General features: G+C 43.0%; 1 protein-coding gene across 1 annotated transcript; it reads left to right on the plus strand.

The window, feature by feature from the left end:
- The first annotated feature begins 1,206 nt into the window (after nucleotides 1–1,206).
- LOC149380911 (uncharacterized) lies at nucleotides 1,207–7,040 on the plus strand. The gene is made up of 3 exons (XM_089630324.1): nucleotides 1,207–1,450; nucleotides 1,847–2,057; nucleotides 2,132–7,040. Exons 1-3 carry the CDS (start codon nucleotides 1,292–1,294, stop codon nucleotides 6,838–6,840), a joined length of 5,079 nt encoding a protein of 1,692 aa, XP_089486450.1. The 5' UTR covers nucleotides 1,207–1,291; the 3' UTR covers nucleotides 6,841–7,040.
- The last annotated feature ends 7,240 nt before the right edge of the window (nucleotides 7,041–14,280 follow it).

Below are 14,280 nucleotides of genomic sequence, written 5' to 3' on the forward strand. Positions count from 1 at the left end.
TCTCATTTTTTTTTTTCATTTGAAGAGAATTTGAAAATTCGTTATGAAGATTTATTGAATTTTTTGTCAATTTATTGACATGAATGTCAATAAATCTTCGAAGATTCTAGAAATTTTTTTGAAGATTTATTGACATCGTTGTCAATAAATTTTCAAAGAATTTCTCACGATCGCTTGAAGATTTATTAACATCTTTGTTAATAAAAAGATAAAATGTCAATCAATTTCAAACGATTTCTCAAAATTTCCAACCATTTTTTTTCCCAGATTTTTCAACTTTTCCAAAAAAAATAAATCATTTTTTTAAATTAGAGGCGAAACGAAAATGATCTCTAATCTTGCTTTTGTGATCATTAAGTAAATAACAAAAGTAAATAAAATAGTAAAAGATATTTCATTAATGGTATTTTCGTACCAAAAAATATAAAAAAGTTATACTTTTAGATTAATTTTGAATTACTTAATTTTGGCCCTAAAATATTGAGGAAGCAATTGTGAATAATCCCTATATTCAAACAATCAATTTAAAGATTAAAGAAACGAAAAAACACATAAAAAAAAAAAAAAAAAAAAAAAAAAAAAAAAAAAAAAAACAGATGACATTCCCAACACATTTGAATCCTTAAATAGTAAACTAAATATGCCGTTAAACTAATAGGTCTTCAAAGGTATCCTAATTATATTCCCTAAAACAATGATTGACTGGCTGATTATGAGTCTTTGGATGCCGAAATGAATTTATTGAAGGAGTCCAAAAAAGTATGAGTTAGAGATTTTAATTACTTCTTGAAGACTCTTCAAAGAAAAGACTCCGAAGGTATTTTCCTCATTCACACATTTATATTTATATTATTATTAGAACGAAAAAGAATATAAAAGAAAAACCCTTTGGACAAAAATAAAGAAAAATAAAAAGATTTATAAAGTCAACAAGTCAACAAGAAGACCAAGAGTCGAAGAACCATCGTCGAAGATGCATGGAATCATTTATTATTTCTCTCATTTTTTATCGTACAATTATTCCCTTGACATTGCTTTCCACTTTTTTTTTTTCCCTTCTCTTGTATGGTCGCAATAATATTAATATTAATATCATTCTTTTTTAAATGAAATACTTCTCGTGGAAGTATTTCTGTTTGCTTTTTTGGTAATCTAAAGTTCTAAACATATATAAAAAGTCACATTAAAACTCAATCTAGTCTCACACTCTCACTTCACTCTTACACTCTGAAACAAACTAAGCACAACTAGGCAAACTCTTTATTTTCTCTCTGTTTTCTGTTGTACGGAAATGGCGAGCCCGAGAGAGCACATCGAAGAGATTCGCCGGAAAAAGTTTTCGATCGGCGGAGAAGAGAATCCTCTGTCGGAGGATCTACACCAAGCCGTGAAAAATCTCTCTGCCGAGCTTTACGCGAAAGACGTCCATTTCTTGATGGAGCTGATCCAGGTAAACGTTTCAGAGCCGTGAAAACCTTTGCTCATAAAAAAAGTTGGAGCCTTTGCGGTTGTTTATCTTAGTTTTGCTGTTTTTGTTTCTATATTGTCGTTTAACTGTTCAGTGCTGAGGTATACTCTCACGATACCCTAACAAGAAGTTAAATCGCTTTTTGGCTTTGGTGGTTTCGCCTTTTGGTTTATGATCGTTTTCGAGTGTCGCTTTAATTTAACTTGTTTCCTTGGTTTCTTTTTAGCGTGTATTATAGTGCGCTTTAGCAACGTAAAACTGAAAAAATTTCATGAACATCAGGGCGTAGTGTGAAACTATTGGCAATATCGTAATTAGCAGGGTAATAAGTTGATAGAGAACTGAGTGTGAGTGGTTGTGTTGTTTTGTTTTGGGCAGAACGCTGAGGACAACGAGTACTCGGAGAGCGTTGATCCGTCGTTGGAGTTCGTCATAATTTCCAATGACATCACCGCCACTGGAGCTCCGGCGACACTGATCATCTTCAACAACGAGATCGGCTTCTCACGCAAGAACATCGATTCCATTTGCAGTGTTGGACGATCAACAAAGAAAGAAAACAGGAAGAAAGGCTATATCGGAGAGAAAGGTAATAACATTGTAACGTTGTATTGTCGTATGTGTGTGTGTAATAAACGTTGTTGCTTGGTCATACTATTGCAGGGATTGGTTTCAAGAGCGTGTTCTTGATAACCTCAACGCCGTACATATTCAGCAATGGATATCAGATCCGGTTCAACGAAGAGCCCTGCGATCACTGCGGTCTCGGCTATGTGGTCCCGGAGTGGGTCGAACAGAACCCGACTCTGTCCCAAATCAAGCAAGTGTACGGCTCGCCAACAGTTCCGACGACCACGCTGGTTCTGCCCCTGAAGGCCGACAAAGTCAAAGCGGTTTCAAGTCAACTCTCGTCCATCCACCCTCAAGTCCTCCTCTTCCTCTCGAAGATCAAACGCCTCTCCGTCCGGAGCGGCCTGAGCTCCGTCACGGAGGTGGCCATCATCAAGGAGACCGACTACGCTCAGCGCAAGAACATCAACGCCGAGTCCTTCACCATCCACCTCGCTGCCGGCCCCGATTCCCCGTGCAGCTTCTACATGTGGCGGCAGAAGTTCCCGGTGCCGGCGGAGAGCCGCGTGGACCGCCGCAGGGGCGTCGACGAGTGGACCGTCGTCCTCGCCTTCCCGCTCGGCGATTCCGCCGCCGTCAAGAAGTCTCCGGGGATCTACGCGTTCCTTCCTACGGAGATGGTGACCGGATTCCCTTTTGTGATCCAGGCCGACTTTGTCCTGTCCTCGTCGCGCGAGACCATCCTCCTCGACTGCCCCTGGAACCGCGGCATCCTGGGGCGGGTCCCGCAAGCGTTCTCCGACGCCTTCAAGTCCCTCGTGACTGCAAACCCCGACGTCCCCCTCTCCACTCTCCCGGGGATTTTCCGGCACCTCCCCGTGGACCCCTCCAGCTACCCGGAGCTCAATGCGGCTGTCAGGGATGGGATCCGGGCCCGCCTCTGCGAAGAGCACGTGGTCCCGAGCGAGCCCACGGTCGATCAGAGGCTCTTCCACCGCCCGCGGGAGGTCGGGAGGCTGCTCCCGGGCTTCTGGGCCGTCCTGGGCGGGGCCCGTCGAGACGGTGTCAGCCTCTCGTCCCTCTCCTCCCACGGGAAGTTCGTCCTCGCCGGCTCGTTCGACAAGGAAGAGAACGACCGGTTCCTCGACTTCCTGGGCGTCGAGGCCATGGGCAGCGAGTGGTACGGGAAGTGCATCCTAGGCTCCCAAATTGTCACCGGCGTCTCCGAGCCCAACTACGTCGAGCTTCTCTCCTTTGTCGCCACCCACTGGGGCGAGCTTGGCACCACCAATCTCCGCAATATACCACTCCTGAAGTACGAGGGCCTCTCTGGGAAGGTCTCGCTGAGAAGCGTGGCAGGGTCCACGACGGTGCTCCTGTGTAGCAAGCCCGCGGAAGACGAGTGGCTGATCGAGTGGAACGGCGAGCTGGGGTGTCCGGGGAGCCTGTTCTTCGTCCCCGAGGCCATTCAAGACGCGATAAGGCTGAGCCCGAACCGGGCTGTCCTCTCGCAGTGGGTCCAGAGCCACGCAAAGATGGCGACGGTGGATGTGTACGAATACGCGGGCCTCCTCTGCGGGTCTCTGCGGGAGAGGAGGCTGGTGGTGTCCTACACTCACTTCCTCCACCACTCGACGAAGAAGGGGTTTCTGACGGAGGCCAGGGCGGACTATCTCTGCACGCAGATGCCGGTGGTGGACAACTATGGCAATGTGGTGACGTCGAGGAGCGGAGTCTTGGTCCCGGCAAAGGGGAGCAAGTGGGCCGCGCTGGTGGGTTCCAACGCCTGGCGCGGCCACGGCTACGTCGAGCTCAGCGAGGACTATCTCTCACCGGCCAAGCTCTCACGGGAGACTGAGCTTGCCGGATTCCTCCGCGACAGAGCCAAGGCTGAGGACGTCCCGTCCGTCCCCATCCCGGACTCCAGCATAGCCACCGCCGGATCGCCCCTCACAAAGAGCAACGCTTTCCTCCTCCTCGATTGGATCCGGAGCTGCCACCGCCGCGGGACTCGGTTGCCCGCCCGGTTTGCGGAGAGCGTCTCCAAGGGAAGCTGGCTGAGGATCACCGTGAAGGGGCGTTTCGGCTTCAGGCCGCCGTGCGAGTCTTTCCTACTCAGCTCGTCGTCGCAGTCGTGGGCGAGCCTTCTACAGAGCGGCTCGGTGCTCGTCGACATCCCTCTCGTCGACCGCAGCTACTATGGGAACGCGATAGACGGGTATGCGGCCGAGCTGAGAGCCATCGGCGTGAAGTCCGAGTACTCCGAGGCCTGCGAGTTCATCGGAAACCGCCTCATGTCCCTGGCACGCTCCGGTAACTTGACCAGAGAGAATGTGCTTTCCATCCTCGGGTTCATCGCCTTTCTTAGGAAACAGTGTCTCCCCCCCAAAGAGTTCATCGACAGTGTTAAGGACGGAAAGTGGATGAAGACTTGCTTGGGAGACAAGTCGCCCCAGGAGTCGGTCTTGTACAACGACGCATGGCGAGTTGCGATGGAGATCAGCGACATCCCGTTCGTGGATGTAGATTACTATGGAAGCGGCGACATTAGGCGATACAAAGAGGAGCTCGAGTTGCTTGGCGTGGCCGTTTCTTTCACTACAAGCCACTACCAGTTCATGGCTGACCGCCTGAAGCCGTCTCAAAACCTCGCACGCCTCTCCAACCAAGCCCTAGTTACGCTGCTGATGTGCATGAACATCGGGGCCTCGTCCGAGAAAATAGTCCTAGCCTTGACTGGAACTCCGTGCCTGAAAACTAGCTCCGGCTACAGAACTCCCGGCGGATCAGTGCTCTGCGACCCGATCTGGGCTTGTCTTCTCCAGATCTTCGACGCTATCCCTTTGGTGGATTCGACCTACTATGACTCTAAGCTTTTTATTTTCAAAGACCAGCTGAAACAGATCGGAGTGGTGGTCGATTTTGAGGACGCCGTGAAGCAATTCGTTCGGTATTTCAAAGCCAGCGTGTCGTCAAGGACTGTGTCGAAAGAGAATGTCATGTCGTTGCTCGCAGCCTACCAGAAATTAGATACTTCCTTCGTTGTCCCTTCCGATCTCAAGAAGTGCTTGCGCGAGCAAGAGTGGCTGCGGACTCGCCACTGCAACTATCTGCGGTCGCCGAAGGAGTGCATTCTCTACAGCTCTGATTGGGAGGCCATTTCGCCCATCGCTAGCCTTCCTTTCATCGACGACACCGAAAACTGCTACGGGAAAGGCATCTACGCGTTCAAAAAGGAGCTGAAGAGCATGGGAGCGGTGGTCGATTTCAAGGCCGGAGTCAAGTTCGTAGCGTCTGGTCTCCTTAACTTCCACGACGTCGCGTCTGTGAGCCGCAAAACTGCGCTCGCCTTGCTCAACTGCGTTCAGATCTTATTGGCAGAGAAAGATTACGAGTTTCCCGATGATTTCACAAACAAGCTCTCTCAGCCATGGATGAAGACCTGCCTCGGCTACAGGTCTCCGCAGGAGTGCTTGCTCTTCGGTCCAAAGTTTGCCGACTCAGGTCTGAAGAAGACGGACGGGCCATTCATCGACGAAGAGTTCTATGGCTCAAAACTCGCTGACTACAGAGTAGTTCTCGCCTCAATCGGGGTCACAGTCGAGGCCGAGAAAGGATCTCCTCTGATCGCTGCCCAGCTCAAATCCCAGACTGAGCTTCCGAAGATATTAAGATTGTACAATTACTTGGCCAGATACAACTGGGAGCCTAAAAGTGAATCGGATATGAAGATTTGGATCCCCACCGGGAGTCACACTGGGAATTGGGTTTGGCCCCGAGATTGCGTCGTTCATGATAACTCTGGTCTGTTCAGTTCACAGTTAACCGTACTGGACAAACACTACACGACAAACCTCTTCTTTTTCTCGAGCACTTTCAAAATCAAGCTCAGTCCCGACACCGAAGACTATTTCCGGCTATGGAGGACTTGGGAGGAATCAGACCGGAGTTTGTCTCACGACGAGTGTTGCAAGTTCTGGGGTTACATCGCCAAACACTGTTCATCGAAAACAGACGAGACTAACCTGCCTGAGAAGTTTTCCAAAGTTCCGGTGATGCCGCGCGGTGGCCGTCCAAACAGAATCTCGTTGGCGAAGAAGAGCGACGTGTTCATCGCCGACGACCTTCAACTGAAGAGCCTCTTCGACCAGTCTTCCACGCTCCCCATCTTCGTCTGGTATCCTCAGCCGGCCTTGCCCGCCCTCTCCCGGACCAATCTGCTCAGAGTTTATCAGAAACTCGGCGTCCGAACCATATCCGAGTCGGTCCAGAGAGAAGAAGCATCCTCGGCGCCAAGCGACCGGAGGCAGATTCCGAGCTCCGACTTGATCGGGAGAGTTATGGTGAAGCTCATACTCGGATTCCTTGCCGTGGGAATGGAAGCGGAGGAACGGCACCGCGCAGTCGGCGATCTGTTGAGGCTGAGCGTGGTTGAGACGGACGAGCCGATCGAGGTGGGTTACGATCTGAGTCTCTCCTGCGGCGAAACGCTGAGTGTGAGAGCGAGCCGGAGCGTGCGGTGGGAGAGAGAGAGCTCGACAATGATGACGCAGAAGATGATGGAGGGAGACAGGTCTCCGTGCCACAACATCGAGAGAGCCACGTACTTCTCAGAGGTGGTGTCGGAGGGAGTTCTGTGGGAGAACGGAGACCGCGTTCAGGAGCTCGCCGAGCTTCTGAAGATGGCGTCTCTGTTGAACTTCGATGATGCAGCAGTCGGGTTCCTCATGAAGTCCAAGAACTTGCAGATATATGACGAGGACGATCAATTCTTGGCGTCTGCTTTTCCCTCTCATCACTAGAACACCCTTTTTACTAGTTTTATTCACCGTGTAATGCTTCTTATTAATACCTATCATGGGTTCTTAAACTTTTGTTTCCTCATCTTTCTTTACTATTAGAACTGATATGTTAAGTGTCACTTGTCATGATCTTACAATTGTCTGTTGGTAGTTTTGGTTGAAGCTTAGTTTCGTTAATGAAGTGCAACAGATTACATCAACTTGACTATGAATCATCGACACTGGACAGTAATACCAAACAGGGCCATTATACTAATTTCTTCTCTCCTCTCCTCGTCTTGGACTTCGTAGAACCTCACGACATAAATACAAAATTCATATTAGGACTGAAGCCCTCGATCGTCGTATCACATAAATAAAATTTTCAGTCATTGGCCTCCTTAGTTAAGCAGACACTATGCTTACTAATTAATTTTTTATATCCTTCATTCTATCTTTGTCAATATTAATCTACATTATGATCCATAATTATTTTTTTCTCAAAATCCTTGACACACCGCAGGACCATATTAATTCATGTTACAGAAAAAACAAAAAAATCAAAACAAATAAACGTATAGAACATGATATACTGTTAATGTTGCATGAGCCAATATGAAGAACTCCATCGCAAAGAACATCGCAATGTAAAATGGGGTATTTTAGTCAATTTACGGGTGTAAATACATGGTGTAAATACATGGACGTGATTATTTACTAAATATTTACTAAAAATTTGTTAAATAACAATCTAAAAATGTAAATATGACTATATATGTAATGTGCCTCAAATCAATGATATTAGATTTACTGTGTTTTGAAAGGCGGGAAAATAAAAGTAGTTTAGAAACACACAAGTTATGGGCATGATTGGAGTCGGAGACTAAAAGCTAACACGCTCGTGACATTTAAGATGTTCCATAATTAACGTACGAAGAAAATCAGCCTTCGGTTTATGCTTCTCAGTCTTTATGTTATCCTTCACACCGAGAAGGAAACACAGCTTATAAAACTCAACCATTACTTTTTTTTTTTTTTTTTTTTTTTTCTGGTAATATTATAACCTACTCAGAGATTGATATCCAAGGTTCGAAATGTCGTTTTCGATACCGTTTCGAGACTCTTGACTTATGGAAAATCGATACGCCGACGGAATACCGAACAGAAAAATGTGGAAATTGACAAATGAAATGCAGTTTTCAAATTCCGTTTTCGATGGAAAACTGATATATCGATGAAAAATCGAACGGAAATAATGTTGCAGAATATACTAAATATATATATATATATATATATATATATATATATATATATATATATATATATAAATTTTACAATTTCTAAACACACACACACACACACATATATATATATATATATATATATATATATATATATATATATATATATTTCTATCCAATACACATATTATGTAAATTCTACCCAATACACATTATGTAAATATACATATATATATATATATATATATATATATATATATATATATATATTTCTATCCGACGCACATATTTGTAGTTTTTTCTAAATTTTATTTATTTACGTATATAGGTTATTTTTTGTGAAAATAAAAGTTATCAAGCTCATTTAATAAGAACACTAGCGTGTACGTAAATATTTTATAGGATAAATTACACTATTGCCCCCTCAACTATGACGTTGATAACGTTTCACCCCCTGAATTATGAAATCTTACACGACAGACCTAAAATTCTACATTGTAACAAACATCTCCTTCTGTCAGGTTTTATTAACGGCTGTCAAGTGTTTAAAGGGTAAATCGGTAATTGTACAATTAAAAAATTATTACTTTTATTTATTTTGTGTCTCGTTACTCTTTTCACCACATTGAAACCCCTAAATCCCCAAATCTACTTGATGGTGTGAAATCATTAAAGGTAAAGAAGTATTTTTTTTTCTTCATTAATTTTTTTAGTTTTTTTTTATTATTATTCTGGTTATATATAAATAATCAAATGTTTTTATTAGTATCTCTATGTTTTCATGATATACACAAACATATGTATACATATGCACAAACACATACAATTTTTTTTTGATAAAAATCGGTAAATCCACACAAACACACACGTATTCTTTCCAAAAAAGACTAGCGTTTAGCTGTTAGCATATGTGACTCACGCATCTCTCTGTTTCTCTCTATCTTTCCAATCTACAACTCACCCAAACAAAAAAGAAAGAAAATTATGAATCCATCCTCAGCTTTTAGCAAATCCAATCCATCTCCATCGTCGACCAAGAAAAACTAGAAGATGAAGAAATTCAAAATTCGACAGCGACGTAACTAAGCATAAAGAATTTGGGGGCGAGAATTGACGACGGAAGCAACATCGATATTGGCGAGGCCTTCCAAATCTATTCCCTCGCCGTTGGTGAAGAGAACAACGGGATTTATAATCGATTTTCGGTAGAAAAGACGATGGCGTTTTTTTTTTTTTTTTTTTTTTTTGTTCTGGCAGCGGGAACTTGGGGACAGCGAGTTCGAGTATGGAGGAGGCAAGAAGCTTGGGTTCACCGTGGTCGTCACTATAGAGAAAGAGAGAATTTAAAGCTCTATTGAAGAAACTGATTGATGATAATGAGGCTGAGGGATTGAGGACCGAACAAATGAAAAAATATGAGGGATTTGATGGGAAAGATTTGGGGATTTTGATTCAGTCCAGTATAAACGAAGGAATAAATATATAATAACACTTTTTTTTTTTGTTTTTAGCAAGTATAAATAAGGGTATTAATGTAATGTCTCTCATATACCAATTCACGTGCTGGAAACGTGACCAAAGTAACGAATTCCGTTAATAAAACCTGACAGAAGGAGATGTTTGTTACAATGTATGATTTTAAGGTCTGTCGTGTAAGATTTCATAATTCAGAGGGTGAAACGTTATCAACGTCACAGTTGAGGGGGCAATAGTGTAATTTATCCTATTTTATATAAGTAGTGGATCAGTATATAAATAATTGTTATTCTTAGCCGGTTGTTATACCTTTCCAAAAAAAGAGTGCACTTATACATTCATTAAAGGCCCACTTTTTCTTTTTCGTTTAGTTCATTTGGGCAAATGTTTTTTTAGCCCACGTTTTCATTCAGCCCAGCCCACTAGGGCAGTAATACTTCCTTCTTCTCCAGATGCAAGTCACGCATCAGGGCAGTAAAGCTGCATAAACAACAACAACAACAACAAAAAAAAAAAAAAAAAAAAAAAAAAAAAAAACTCAACGCAACCAAGACCAGAGCCGCCGTTGCAATTTTCTTCTCGCTGAAATGGCTCCGATTTCTCTCACTTTTCAGTCTCATCTCCGAGGACTCTCGTCGGCATCCAGAAGCTTTTTGTCGCTTCTCTGAGTACGACGAAAATCGCTCATCTCTGCCGTTTTCTCCGATTTTCCTCGACGTTCTTCGATTTTAACTCATTTTTTTGCTTAAAAAGTAACGAAATCTGTTGATCTTTTTTGGTTGATCAACGCGTCGTTTCGGCGACAATTGAACGACAATTGACGACGAAACGAAAAATGTTTTCTCCGTCGGCCGCTAAGCCACCGACAGCGATGGCGCTGGCGACTTTCGGCGAACATTTAGAAGGTGTGATGATCAATGCCTTGAAAATCAAGCCATGTCTACTACGATGTGTAAAAGATGCACGACATTACACACCAGCATAGTAATAATAGTACGTAACAATAATTGAATAAGGAGTCAACAAAAAAAGTTGAAGATAGAAAAAAAAAACCAACACAAGGTCATATGATAGACAGTATGTAGTTCATGAGTCCCAATGAATCTTCTTGAAAGTTGCATTATCACTTGAAAGTTGCCTTGTCTATTTTTCATGCATTTGTATAGAGAAATTTCATTTTATAGACCTAAAATTTAACAAAATATCGGGATTAGACCTCACACTTTAAAAATATCTAAAAATGAATTTTTGTCCCAATTTCGGACATAAATACCATTTTGAACAAATATACTCATTTTACTTGAGATATCTTCTCAATCCTTCATTCGATCTTTAACGCTCGATTCCGATGAGATATAACTAAATTCAATGAGATATGAGGGAATCCGACGAGCTATGATAACATAGAATGACAAAATTTCACGTGAATTTGACTTTTTCCGCTTAAAATATCCAAAAAATATGAATTTTATCGTATAACATCGTACATTATCGTATGGCATCGTACGATGCCGTACGATGCGATACGATACATTATAATTATAATGTACGATAAAATTAATACACATTATAATGTACGATATCGTACGATACCGTACGATGCTGTACGATGCGATACGATACATTATAATTATAATGTACGATAAAATTCATACATATTATAATGTACGATATCGTACGATGCCGTACGATGCTGTACGATGTCGTACGATGCGATACGATGCCGTACGACGAGATACAATGTGAAACCCTCAAAATCGAAACTGAACACATACCAAATTCGAAGATGAAAAGAATTGTGATGAAAATGATTTGAAAATGAGAGAAAAATATGGGTTATTTGAATCAGGGGTATTTTGGTCCAAAATGTGTCCAAAAGTCCAATTTCAGATTTTTTAAAATGTGAGGTCTAATCCCGATATTTTGTTAAATTTTAGGTCTATAAAATGAAATTTTTACTTAAATGGCATTTATATTTCCAATATAAAAATGTATATATTTATTCATTTCCTCTTGGTATCAGAGCCTAAACCAAAAACACCATGAATATCTTCGAAAATTCATTTGCCCTCACTACAACCTGTTCTAACTCATCACCCACGCCCTCTCAGTTACAAACTCAATGGCCACAACTACCTTTCATTATCCCATCATATCACAAGTTACAAACTCAATGGCCACAACTATCTTTAGTGGTCTCAATCTGTACTCATGTAGATTTATGGGAAGCAAAGATGACTACCTCACCGACGTGATGAAGGCTCCAAAAAGTGAAGATCCTGCACACAAAGGATGGAAGGGGCCGAGAACAATATGGTGATGTCCTGGCTCATAAAATCGATGAACTCCGAAATCGGGGAAAATTTTCTTATCTACTCCACCGCTGCAGAAATTTAGGAGGCCGCAAGAGAAATCTTCTCTAGCTCGGAAGATGCGTCAGAGCTATTCGAGACTGAAAGCACTCTTCACGACCTACGACAAGGCGAGTTGTTAGTCATGCAGTATTTCAGGTCACTCACACATCTTTGGCAAAAAATCGACCTCTACGAGCACCGCCAGTGGACATGCCAAGATGACTCAAAGCTCTATCGCAAGATTGTGGAGACCAAAATAGTCTTCAAACTATTATCTGGACTCAACAAAGAACTCGATGAAATTCGAGGTCGGATTCTTAGTTCGAAGCCTTTACCCTCTCTCAGCGAAGCCTTCTCTGTGTTCAGACACGAAGAAAGTCGAAGAAAGATAGTGTTGGGTGGAAGTCCGTCGACCTCGAGCTCATGAGTCATGATGAGAGCTTTGCTGCTCGAGCCATATCTGATAACAGTTCTCGCAAAGCTTGAACATACTATGATCATTGCAAACAGTTGGGCCATAACCGAGAAACGTGCTAGAAGATCCAAGGAAAGCTAAAAGACTGGAAGTCAACTCGCTACACCAAAGACCCCAACTCAAACGAGAATTCTACTTCAACATCAACATCGACTCCTGCCTAAGAGACCACAACAACCTTAAGCAATGACCATCTCACCCTCCTCCAAAAAATCATTAAGCAGGTCTAGATTGGGAGCGAGACCTCCGTAAACATTGTTCACGAGTTACTACATTCCAAGCTATCCATGCCAATAGAAACTCTGATTCCTCATGGATTGTTGACTCCAGGGCTTCTAGTCACATGACTAGTAATCGACATATCTCACCAATTTTACACTGTGTGATAAAGATATGTCAGTCATTATAGTAGATGGGTCAAAATTCAAAGTTTTTTTTATAGGAGCAGTTCATGTAACATAAATCATAAAGCTCGAACGAGTGTTCTTCATCCCACAAGTACATTGCAAACCTCATTTCTGTCAACAAGATTAATGAGGATTACTGTTGTCGAACTATATTTGATGCTCAATATACTTGTGTGTTTCAGGCCCATGATGTATTACCTTCACTTAGGACATCCAAATTCTTTTGCATCTCAAACAATTGTTTCCATCTCTCTTTATCAATAAAGATGTCTCTTATATTCAGTGTTATATTGTGAATTTGCTAACATACTTGTTGTCGCTCGTTTTCGGACAACGATTTAGAAGCTCCAAATGGTTCAACCCAAGGTCAGATCAAGTAGTCGCGTTCGAGCTTGAGCGTCCTGAACTCGGTATCTCCAGTTCGTCCCTAACTGTGAACGGTCTTCCACGTCCTCCAAGATGTCCTGAAAAGAGAAGGACAGATGAACTACAAAGGGGAAACTAAAGGCTTGCCTCTATTTACCTCTATGACACTGAGCATTAGGAGGATTGAGGTGGAAGAATGGTGTTAGGTGTTTGGAGGTCAAAGATGAGTGAAACGAGTGACTCAGAGGTTCGACATCATTTCAGAGCTCAAATTCGGGATACCTTGGAAATAGAGCCGGAGTCTCTATTTATAAGGGAAGTGTCGCGTGCGCGGAGTGAGGAGGCTGACCAGCCGGCTCACTAGGATGGTCGTCCGGCCATGACCGGCCGGTCCTCTGCTCGGCCGTCCGGCCAGTCCCTTCCCAGCCGTTCCGGCCTGTTAGGAATTCTTGCCCACGAGAGATAATGAAGACATTATAAATGATTACTAAATAGAATAATAGTTTACTTTATTAGCATCATATGATTAGTGGGTTGAGCTTTGAATATCAGAATCAATAGCAACTATCATCCGTAGCCTCCGTATTAAACTGAGTTACGTGCTGGGCACCTGAGTTCGGACGGCGAGCTAAAGCATGGTCGATGACTGATACATGCCTGGATAGTTGTATCTAAAGTCATATATGTGGAACACTAGTGAAGGTTGATCACGACGTGCGAGCATTCTGCACTTGTGGTAAGTGCACGACCCGGACAGACTTTGGTTGTAGATGTGTCGTTTAAGTACCGTTACGACACACTAACCTGGGTCGCTATGATAGTCACAGTGAGACTTGATCTAAATCCTGAAGTGATCATGGACACTGGATCATGTTACCGCACTCTTTGATTCATTCACTAAAACGCTACTATCATGCTAATCACAACTTATGTCTTGAGAGTTTCGGAGCATGATTCGAGTGGAAAGTGGTTGACAGATACGGAATCCAGCCTTCCTGAAAGACCGTCAATGTTCACTAACCTAAGGGTAGATTCCAGAACCGATAGATTGTCGGCACTTCCGATGTATGTATTTTCGGAAGAATCTTTCGCTGGGGAAGCAACAGTGCTTATGGTATATATGTATCAAGAAAGATATAACG

The sequence above is a fragment of the Urtica dioica genome, chromosome 11, assembly GCF_054948205.1.
Source record: "Urtica dioica subsp. dioica isolate 48M chromosome 11, U.dioica_male_clone48M_v1_H2, whole genome shotgun sequence".
Taxonomy (NCBI): domain Eukaryota; kingdom Viridiplantae; phylum Streptophyta; class Magnoliopsida; order Rosales; family Urticaceae; genus Urtica; species Urtica dioica.

What these genes read in the sequence shown, in the direction of transcription:
- LOC149380911 (XM_089630324.1), top strand. Translation starts at nt 1,292, where the DNA reads ATGGCGAGCCCGAGAGAGCACATCGAAGAGATTCGCCGGAAAAAGTTT. An exon ending in TCTTGATGGAGCTGATCCAG is followed by an intron (nt 1,451 to 1,846) that starts GTAAACGTTTCA and finishes TGTTTTGGGCAG; the next exon opens with AACGCTGAGGACAACGAGTA. An exon ending in AGGCTATATCGGAGAGAAAG is followed by an intron (nt 2,058 to 2,131) that starts GTAATAACATTG and finishes ATACTATTGCAG; the next exon opens with GGATTGGTTTCAAGAGCGTG.